Source organism: Triticum dicoccoides, chromosome 3A (genome assembly GCF_002162155.2).
Source record: "Triticum dicoccoides isolate Atlit2015 ecotype Zavitan chromosome 3A, WEW_v2.0, whole genome shotgun sequence".
Classification (NCBI taxonomy): domain Eukaryota; kingdom Viridiplantae; phylum Streptophyta; class Magnoliopsida; order Poales; family Poaceae; genus Triticum; species Triticum dicoccoides.
Window position 1 is genome coordinate 122529653 of NC_041384.1, and position 10836 is coordinate 122540488.

Below are 10836 nucleotides of genomic sequence, written 5' to 3' on the forward strand. Positions count from 1 at the left end.
AACAGTCAAATTCATATAGGTGTGTTCCTCATAAGATGTTCTGCAGGACAACATCTCTGCTTACCCGAATAAGCCACTTGGAACACATTAAGATAAGTATCAACCTGCCATGCAGATCAGGAGAGTATTGCATCTTCATGGAGTGGGATAGGTAATATAGGGATACTCTCCTCCCAGCTGACCAACAGCTTGTTTCCCACTTCTACTTCACGGGATCTCCGATCACATAGAGTGTGTTACCACTATGGAAAACTCATGCGGTGGGTCTTAGACCCATCTCCATCGATGCATTATCTATCACATTACGTGATAGACCCTTTGTGAAGGGATCTGCCAAATTTTTCGACGTTTGGATATAATCCAACGTAATAACTCCGGAGTTCCTCAATTTTCTGACAGATTTCAGTCTCCTCTTCACATGTCTTGAGGACTTCATATTGTTCTTTGAACTGTTTATCTTGACGATCACAGTTTGATTATCACAGTTCATCAGGATAGGGGGTATTGGTTTTTCAACCATAGGTAAGTCCATCAAGAGTTCAAGAAGCCACTCTGCTTCAACAATGGCAGTGTCTAATGCTGTGAGTTCTGCTTTCATAGTTTACATCGTTAAGATGGTCTGCTTGCAAGACTTCTAGGAAATAACACCACCACCAAGTGTAAAAACATAACCACTTGTGGTCTTAATCTCATCAGCATCAGATATCCAGTTTGAGTCACTATAACCCTCCAGTACCCTTGGATACCCGGTGTAGTGAATCCCATAGCTCGCGGTGCCTTTAAAAATAGCGCATAACTCTATCAAGCGCATGCCAATGATCCAGTTTTGACACAAACCGACTCAGTTTGCTAACAGCAAACGAGATGTCAGGCCTCGTGGCACTCGCCAAATACATAAGCGAGCCAATAATCTGAGAATATCTCAGTTGATCTCTAGCAATCCTTCGATTCTTTCGAAGCAACACACTATCATCATATGGAGTTGGAGAAGCTGTGCAGTCACTCTACCCAAAACGACTCAAGACCTTTTCCACATAGTGAGACTGAAGCAGTGTGATCCCACCATTCTCATCTCTCAACAGCTTGATGTTTAGTATAACATCAGCTACTCCTAGATCCTTCATCTCAAAACAGCGAGATAAAAAATCCATAACCTCCTTGATTAAATCAAGTTTGGTTCCAAAGATCAATATGTCGTCGACATACAGACAAAGAATAACTCCTTCGCCCCCACCATAGTGATAGTACACGCACTTGTCACCATCATTTACTACAAAGCTGGCAGCAGTTAATGTTCTTTCGAACTTCTCATGCCACTCTTTAGGAGCTTGTTTAAGTCCATATAGACTTTAATAACTTGCACACCTTTTCTTCCTGACCAGTACTACAAAACCATCTGGCTGATCCATGTAAATTTCCTCCTTCAACTCTTCATTGAGGAAAGCTGTCTTAACGTCCATTTGATGAACGAGAAGACCATGTGAGGCAGCCAGTGATAATAGCACCCGAATTGTGGTCAGTCTAGCTACGGGTGAGTAAGTATCAAAGAAGTCTTCACCTTCTTTCTGAGTATAACCCTTGGCCACAAGCCGTGTCTTGTACTTTTCAATCGTACCATCAGGTCTAAGCTTCTTCTTGAACACCCACTTACATCCTACAGGTTTGCACCCATAAGGACGGTCAGTGATCTCCCAGGTATCGTTAGCTAAGATGGAATCCATCTCGCTGCGTACAGCTTTCTTCCAGTAGTTAGCATCAGGAGATGCATAGGCTTCTGAAATAGTCCTGGGTGTGTCATCCACGAGGTACACAATGAAATCATCACCAAAGGACTTTGCAGTCCTCTGTCTCTTACTCCTCACAGGAGTTCCATTGTCACCCTCAACAGGATTCTCAACGTGTTCCATCGCAATGGTGGGTTCAGGAATTACAGTGAATTCCTCACTAGATGGAGTAGGTATCTCCTGATTTGATGAACTCGACATATCCTTCATAGGAAATATGTCCTCAAAGAAAGTTGCATCATTCGACTCCATAATCGTACCAACATGCATGTCCGATACCTCAAATTTTATTATCAAAAATCTATAGCCGATGCTATGAAAAGCATAGCCCAGAAGAACACAATCCACGGTTTTTGGTCCAAGCTTGCGCTTCTTGGGAATTGGTATATTGACTTTCGCCAAACAACCCCAAGTACATAGGTAAGAGAGTTACAACCTTTTCCTTTCCCGTTCCTCGAATGGAGTCATGGTCTTATGCTTTGTGGGAACTCGGTTTAGGACATGACACGCAGTCATTAGCGCCTCCCCCTACCATTCCTTGGATAGACCCGAAGTGTCTAACATGGTGTTAACCATATCAGTTAGAGTTCGGTTCTTTCTTTCGGCTACCCCATTTGACTGGGGTGAGTAGGTAGGTGTCCTCTCATGGATTATACCATGTTCCGCACAAAATAGATCAAATTCATTGGAAAAATACTCTCCACCATGATCGGACCTAAACCGTTTAATTTTTCGATCAAGTTGGTTCTCTGCCTCAGCTTTATAGTTTTGAAGAAAATCAAAGCCTCATCTTTTTATTTCAGAAGATACACATAACAATATCTAGTGGAGTCATCAATCAACGTCATGAAGTATCTATTTTCACCTTTTGTCAACACGCCATTCATCTCACAAAGATCAGAATGTATAAGCTCTAGTGGCGCCAAGTCTCTTGCCTCTGCAGTCTTATGGGACTTGCGAGGTTGCTTAGCTTGCACACATACTTGGCATTTAGAGCTCTGACAGTAGAGATTTTCAGAATTAAATTCATATTGGATAGCCGCGTCATGCAACCAAAGTTAATGTGATAAAGTCGTGAATGCCAAATATCAGACTCATTGTTGTGGCAAACATTATTAATAACTTTAGTGCAAATATCTGACAAAGACAGGCGGAACAAGCCTCCACTCTCATAGCCTTTTCCAACAAATTGTCCATACTTAGAAATTACAACTTTATTGGATTTGAAAACCAACTTAAAATCATCTCGACATAAACGGGAACCGCTAACGAGATTTTTATTGATGGACGGCATATGATGAACGTTCTTCAGACGCACGGTCTTCCCCGAAGTAAACTTCAGATCGATCGTACCAACACCTCGAACGATGGCATGTGACCCGTTCCCCATCAGCAGGGAGAAGTCCCAGTGGCCTGGTAAGAAGAAAACATGGAGGTGTCAGCACAAACATGTACATTGGCACCGGTATCAATTAACCAATCAGGGGTTTGGAATACTGAAAGGGTAGTAGGAAAAATACTGTACCCTGATTCCTTCATATCAGTATCACCGATGACAACATTAGCGGACTTGCCGCTCTTCTCATGTTCGCACTCCTTAAAGCGGTTAGGACACTTCGGAGCCCAGTGATTAGGATCACCGCAGACATGGCAAAGTCCCTTCCCCTTCTTATGAGAATTCTTCTAGAAGTTGGTAGAATGTGATGGTTTGTTCTTTGTATCAAACTTGCATTTGCCCTTAGTTTTGTTCTTATTATTTTTGAACTTGTTGGGCTGGAAGTTCTTCTTCTGTATCATGTGGGCACTAGAACCTCCCTCAGCAACTCGAGCACGTGTGTCCTTTGCTCTCGCCTTCTCTTCAACATCAAGAGTACAATGAGATCCGCAACGAAAAACTCATGTCTCTTGTGTTTCAGGGAAGTAGCAAAATTGTTCCACGAAGGTGGAAGCTTGGCAATGATGCCTCCGGCAACAAATTTGTCCGGCAACACACACTTGTAGTACTCAAGTTCTTTTGCGAGCGACTGTATCTCATGAGCCTACTATACAACAGGGCGCTCATCAGTCATCTTGTAGTCATAGAATTGCTCCATGACTTACAACTCGCTGCCGGCGTTCGAGGCACCAAACTTGGCCTCAAGCGCAGCCCACATGTCCTTGCCGTTGTAAAAAGACATATATGAATCGACAATGGAGTCATCAAGAACACTTAGAATAGCGCCTTTAAAGAGGGTATCGATCTTCTCGAAAGCTTCCAGCTGTGCTGGATTAAGATCGCCCTCATGCTTGCCCTTGGTGGCGTCATAGCAGCCCATGGTCTGAAACGAGTAGACTGCTCTCGTGCGCCACCTCTTATATTGCGCCCCCTTAAAGGCAGGCGGCTTCAGATGCGCAGCAAAACCACTCGGAGTAAATTGTCTATAATCAAGTTTTTGAATTGTTGGAAAGATGAGCAAATTACTACAAGATTTAATCCGAATAAATAGGAAATAGATCATGACAGCACTAGTAGAGATTAAACTAATCATGCGAACTAGTATAGTAGATGAACAGATCACATCTAGGCACATACTAGAAACATGAATTCTACCACGATCTCGAACAAGAAGGATAGAATAACATACGGTGCAGCGGGTGCAGCACCACCGGCGTTGACGTTGTCGCCCATGTCGTCGAGGATGAGGTTGCCGAGGTGGTTCGCTAAGTCTTCGCGCAAGTGTGCTCCCCAAAAACCTGATCGCCCCTCTTCCATAGCTCTGTCCTCGGCTCGTAGGTCTCCTCTTCTCATGCTCATACAAGTGGTAGAAGAGCTCACCTTATAAAGAGGTGCAACTCTCTCTCAACTTCCGGGTGGGACTAAACTTTAGTCTCACTCACTCTACTCACATGTGTGCATGAACGGGCCAAGAAAATTTCAGAATTTTAGTTGGGCTTTGGGCCAAAGACCTACTAGCAAAATTCCAACAGTTTATAGGGATGTTGTTGTTTATAAGTATGTGTTGCTGTTATGATATGTTATTAAGAAACAATATAATGAGGTGACCTACGAGCCCCCACAGCGCTTTGTTGCCTGCAGCCGTTCGTTTGTACTGTTGTACAGTACGTCCCAGATCATCAAGTCAGATCATCAAGTTGTCCCGTCGATCATTGATGTGGCTTTCTAACCGTGTCACTCCGTGCGTTTCGTCCAGCCCATCGTTCCTGGGCTGCTGCTCCGAAGAACGATCTGGGAGCCGTCGGGTGAACTGGGCCGATTTGATCACATAGGTTGTTGATTAGCTCATGGGCCGGTACTTAACTCGCATGCCAGGTTTCGTGGTTGTCATTGCCGCACTGCCCTTTACGACAAAGCCGACGACAAAGGCCTCTAAATAAACTCCTTAGTTGCTTGGGCATTTTGAATATTGTATACTTGCTCTCTCGAACATGAAAATGATATTATTTTTGTGGGAAGAATTTTTTTATCTACTCCCTCTGTTCTTAAATATAAGTCTTTTTAGAGATTCCAATACAAACTACATACGGAGCAAAATCAGTGAATCAGTAAATGCGTCTATATACATTCGTATGTGAAGATAGTACAAAGGACTAGAAGGAAAAATTACATCCAGGTCAGTAGACCACCTAGCAACGACTACAAGCATTGGAGCGAGCGAAAAGCGTGTTGTTGACAGTCGGGAACTCATCTTGCTAAGGTCATGTAGGACCAGCATATCAGAACATCAATCGCTGTTGATGAAGAGAATGTAGACCGGAAGGATCTCCAACATGTAGACAAACGAATACACGCGAACGAAGACCAGATCCACGTGGATCCACTGAAGACAAACACGGACCGAATCCTGTGAGATCCGTCAGAGACAAATCTCCACACGCTCCCCATCTCCCCCGACAACACTAGAAGCACCGCCAGGATGGGGACTAGGCAGAAATAACTTTTTTCCATCTTCAGAGATACATCGTTGTCTCGTCTCTCTGGATAGGACACAGACCCAAAATAAACTATAGAAAACATCCAAACACGAAGCCCTCCGGCCGATAAGGGTGGTCGGAATCCACCACGCATCCATGTCCTTAAGGACACAGGAGACGAGGCGGGCCGACGCGGCGCCGACGGGAGGCACAAGAAATCCTGGCGACGTGCCCTTTCAAGGCTACATGACAGTAAGTTAGTAGTACTCATGTTTGAACATGACATATACCATGCAAGTTGTACTTCAATTTTGTGATCAAAAAATTGAACAATAAGCAATATAAATTCCATCAATTTTCAACAATAAATATAACACATGCAACTTCTTTTAATAATCATGTTTGATCCCTATATAATGGTACAAATCATATTTGATCTCATTGAATTCATATTCATACACAATTAGATCATGTCATTAAACATGGACGGGCGCGGCAACGCGCGCCATCATGGTCTAGTTGTTTACATATTATGATTATATGTTGTTTTTTATGGCTATGGGCTGCTCAAATTGATGCTTTGCAATTGTGTGCATTTTTACCCGCGGGCACCCATTTATGATGCTGGGTTACGGGTACATGAAAAAACTATCCCCAATGCTGGTATGAATATGAGTGATGGGTATGTTTAAGAAAGACAGATAAGGGTATGGTGTGACTCCACCCCTCCCAAACCCAACGGATGCCATTGGGTACAACCATTGTTCCATTGGTCCCAATCTCAGAGAGTGAAATCATGATGACGCATCTCATTTATAATCGTTTATTATTGTTCCAACTTCTTTCTGTTTGTCCTTTTGAAGTTTTTCTTTCTGATTATTGTTACTTGTTTAGCGGTCGTATAAAGTAGGCTGCATCACATTTGCCATTGTTTTACTATCACGCTAGGATAGTCTAACAGATCAATGGATCAGCTTCTCACGAGTTCGTCCGTCGCGCCAAAGCCGGCGATGCCAGGGCGCCGGCACCGGAGACAAACGACCCCTTCACGCAAACCTCGTCGGAATGGTCAGAGACAATGCCATAACCGCTGCTGGTCACGTTCCGGGAGTAGCACCCGTCGGTCGCCTCGTACCTGTAGATCTGCCTCGTGCCCGACGACACCCCGACCACGTCCCCTTCTTCGTCCATGTCCACATCCACCGCGCATTCCTGCGCGTTGCTCAGCGACCGAGACCAGAACCCCGCGCGGCCGGCGGCGACCCTCTCCTCGGCGAACCCCAGCCGGACGTCCCTCGCCACCGTGTACGAGCCGTTGAACTCCTCGTTCACCACGCCCACGAACACGTCGAGCCGGAAGCTCTGTTGCGCCACTTGCGAGTATGCGATGCCGCCGCGGTCACTGACGTGTACGCCGGAGTACGCTTCGGTCGTCTGGTTCACCACCTGCTGGCTGTCGCCCTGGACCTCGTTCGTGTTGTCGTAGCTGAGCCTCTGCGTCCACGTCGCCGTGATCTTGCCGTAGGACGGCGTTTGCACCCACCCCGTGGCAGAGATGCGCCGGAACGCCGTCGTGTAGTAGAACTCGGTGCCGGGGCCGTCGGGCCGGAACGCCGTGGTGGTGTCCAGCGGTGGCGCGTCGTAGCTGGTGATGCCCGCCGTCGTCGGCGCTCCCCTGGGGTCCAGCCAGAGGTGGAGGTTGGCGTCGATGAGCCACGAGTCCTGGGCGTTGGTCACTGACAGGTCGAACTTGTGCGCCTTGCCGTCCAGCAATTTTTCCAAGAACGGCGTGATCTCGATATCGTAGGACGGGAGACTGAACGAGCCGATCCCCGTGATCGGGCGCCAGAGGAGGGGGTTAATGCCGCCGGTGTAGATGACAGGGAACGGCCAGACGGCGCCGACGAGATCGCCGTCGATGCTGACGGTGACCTCGCGGAACGGGCCGTGGCTGTTGATCGTGTTGGTGTACCAGAACTCGTCGTGGGCGTGGTACGAGAGGTACACCTCGAGGACGGCACGGTAGGCGTTGGTCGGCACGGCAAGGCTCGCTGACCCGACGTCCTCGCCGTTCTGGATCTGGAACCACAGGCCGTCGTTCAGCGAGAGGCTCTGCGAGACGGGGACGATGACGTCGGCGGGGCCCAGCCCGGGCTGTGGAGGCTGCAGCGGGTGGCGGAAGTAGAGGTGGAGCGTGAGGTTGGCGTGGTACACGCCGGTGTACTGCTCGTCGACGACGTTGCCGAGGTAGACGGAGAGGGTGGAGGGGTTGCGGGCGGCGAGGAGGGACGCGTACTTGGTGACATCCTTGGACACGGACCACTCGATGCCGTTTCTCCGTGGCTCCGCCGTGCAGCCGCGGAGGAGCTCGGCGCCGCCGAGCCAGACTCCGAAGATGCGGTCGTACTGGACGCCCCGGCAGGCGGATCGCCACTCGAGAACGGCAAGGGAAATCAGCGAGGCGTGTCCGCCCGCGGCGGCGAGGCACGGCGGCGGGGAGTAGGCGGCCGTGACCGGGGGCTTGGTGTAGGTGTAAGCGAAGGAGTGTGAGAGAAGCACGGTGGAGCATGGGCCGAAGCTTCCCGGCGGTGGCCGGTGCGGCCGGTCCACCTCGAAGAAGGTGGTGGGCTGGTCCGGCGGAGGCGGCGCGCGCTCCTCGATCGCGGCAACCTCGGAGGCTGAGAGACGGAGCTTGTGAAGCGAAGCCATGGAGATCGGAAGGGAAGTGATGGCTAGCAGGAGGAAGAGGACAGCGTGCACGAAGGGCTCGGCCATGGTCGATTGAGAGTGGAGAGGCATGCAGTGTGCTTGCGCATGGCGCGCTTCGTGGATGGAGAATTTAAAAGGCTGAGAGTGGAGGGAGGGAATTTTAAATTTTTGGGAAGAGTAGAAGGGAAGTAGAGCATATTTTTTGCAGGGACCATGTAATGATCTTATTCCCTCCAGGGTTGCATTGCAAGCTTGAGTACAGCGACGGCTAGCCCGATCGATCGATGCAGGGCCGGACGAGGGCAATGAAATGATCTACTCGTCCGGCCGGGCTTACTTTTATCTAAATGATCTAGTTTGGATTGCAAGTTTACCTTGATATAGATATACCAGCTTTGGCAGGTCAAAGTAAATTCGAAATTAGTTCCACCACGAAGAGGATTCTATACTTCTACGTATTACTGTTCGACAACTGGATAATGGCATCTCCGATGGCGTCCCGCAAATTTCCTTCCATATCCGTTCATGGACACGGGGCCAGTCAGTGGACACAGATGCGGAAAGCGGCCGTTCAATCATAGCCGCATACATTTAAAATTCTTTTTCTATAAATCGAATGAAATTCATGCAAACATGACCGAATTTCATATAAACATGACAGATTTCATACAAACATGACGGATTTTCATTACATTTCGAACATTTAGAACAAAAAACAATGACCCGACCCTAAAGCTATCCTACGGTGGCGCGTCCAAGCCCGTTTCATCCTCCATCGCCGTCTCTGAGCACCGGCGATAAGACCGATGAAGTGAAGGTGCGGTCTCCCGCGAGAAAGAGTAGAACACGGGAGACGAACCGGTTCACATGGGACACAAGGCTCTGTCGCCTCCCGTTGGCTACTCATCCTTGGAGGAATCTGCAACCTGTCCGTTACCGGTGGACGTGAGGTCCATGATGGAAATGGTGGTGCCGGCACTGTTGTCATCCTACCGGGCCACCTGATGATTCGTCGGCGGCGCCTAGGAGGTGTAGCTAGCGTTGTTCTCCTCCGCGATCGCCTCGGTGGCAGCCGCTTCCTGGTAAGCGGCGTCTTGAGCGCGGATTGGATTGTATATGGCACGCTGCTCCATGATGAAGTTGGGGTTCGCCACCCCTCCTCGCTCACACGCTCGCCGTAGATTTGACCCTCCGCCAGCTAGTGCTGCTCTAGGAGAAACATGTTGTACCGATGTTCCTCCTGCGCCTGTTGGAACGCCGACAAAGGCACCGACGTAGGCTGCACCTCCACCATGGCGGTGTTGCAGTGCGCCTATGCCTGCTCCACAGGGTGAAGCCGGCATGCACAGGAGGCGCGAGAGTCGGGGCGGTGTCGTCGGAGCCCATCTCCATTGTGGTGTCGTCCTCATCGTTGGAGACATCAGCAAGCTTTTTTATGTGAATTAAAGAAAAACAGAAAAGAAAGCTAGATGGGTCGACCCAGCGCGGGAGGTGGGGTGTGCGCCCGCTAAATAGGAATTCGGTTGCCCACACCACATAGTTACATGCTAAGTACGAAATAACATGTGGTTGGATGATTAGGAGGACAGTGGTATCCTCCGTTTACCAAAGTACAAGTCCTAAGCTTGACAGTGGTGTTCGCATTTTTCTGAATTTATTTCAGGCCTTTCAACGATAGGGTGAGTGTATGTGCGTATCTATGAGCGTCTGCGTCTATACTGTGTTAAAAAAAAGTTACATTCTATGCTATTTTTTGTTTTCCTATTTTGTCCATTTTATTAAAGAAAATTATATCCCCTAAGAACCCTTTCTCCTCAGTACATGGATTTTTTTTGAATATATTCTAAAAATATGTGTTTCAAAAATTATTTAAATCAATTTTTAACAATGTCCGCCGAGCATTAAAAAATGTTCATGAAATGTAAAACATTGTTTGCCTAAATTTTAAAATCTGTCATATTATTTCAAAAAATACTTATGTCAGTTGAAAAGGTTCAGATGCTTAAAACATGTATTCATGATTTTTTTAAATGTTCATGAAAATGTAAAATCATGTTCGCGTAATTTGTAGATAATGCTGATACCATTAAAAATGTTGTTCATGACTTTTAAAAAATGTCTGCACGCTTAAAAGTAAGTTTCATGAAATTTTAGCAATAATTGCATTAAATCTAAAATTTTGATCATGCAAATTTAGATAAATGTTCATAACTTATAAAAAAATGTCCATGCCAAAAAAACTGTTGTAACACATAAAAAATCTTTGCATGTTTTAAAAAAATGTTCATGACAGTTTTTTTTAAAGAAAATTGCTTAAGAATATTCATTGTGCAATAAAAAATTGTTCAATGTGCATTTTGCAAATATTCAGCATGTATTAGGATAAGAGTTTTCTATTTATGTGTCCCCTCGTTGCTTAGTTGTGCCCATT

At 47.0% G+C, this 10836-nt stretch overlaps 1 protein-coding gene across 1 annotated transcript; it reads right to left on the minus strand.

The window, feature by feature from the left end:
• Positions 1-6480: 6480 nt before the first annotated feature.
• On the minus strand, positions 6481-8479 carry LOC119267514 (peptide-N4-(N-acetyl-beta-glucosaminyl)asparagine amidase A-like). Its single transcript, XM_037548902.1, has one exon. The coding sequence runs from the start codon at positions 8469-8471 to the stop codon at positions 6675-6677; it is 1797 nt and encodes a 598-aa protein (XP_037404799.1). The 5' UTR covers positions 8472-8479; the 3' UTR covers positions 6481-6674.
• Between the last annotated feature and the right edge of the window lie 2357 nt (positions 8480-10836).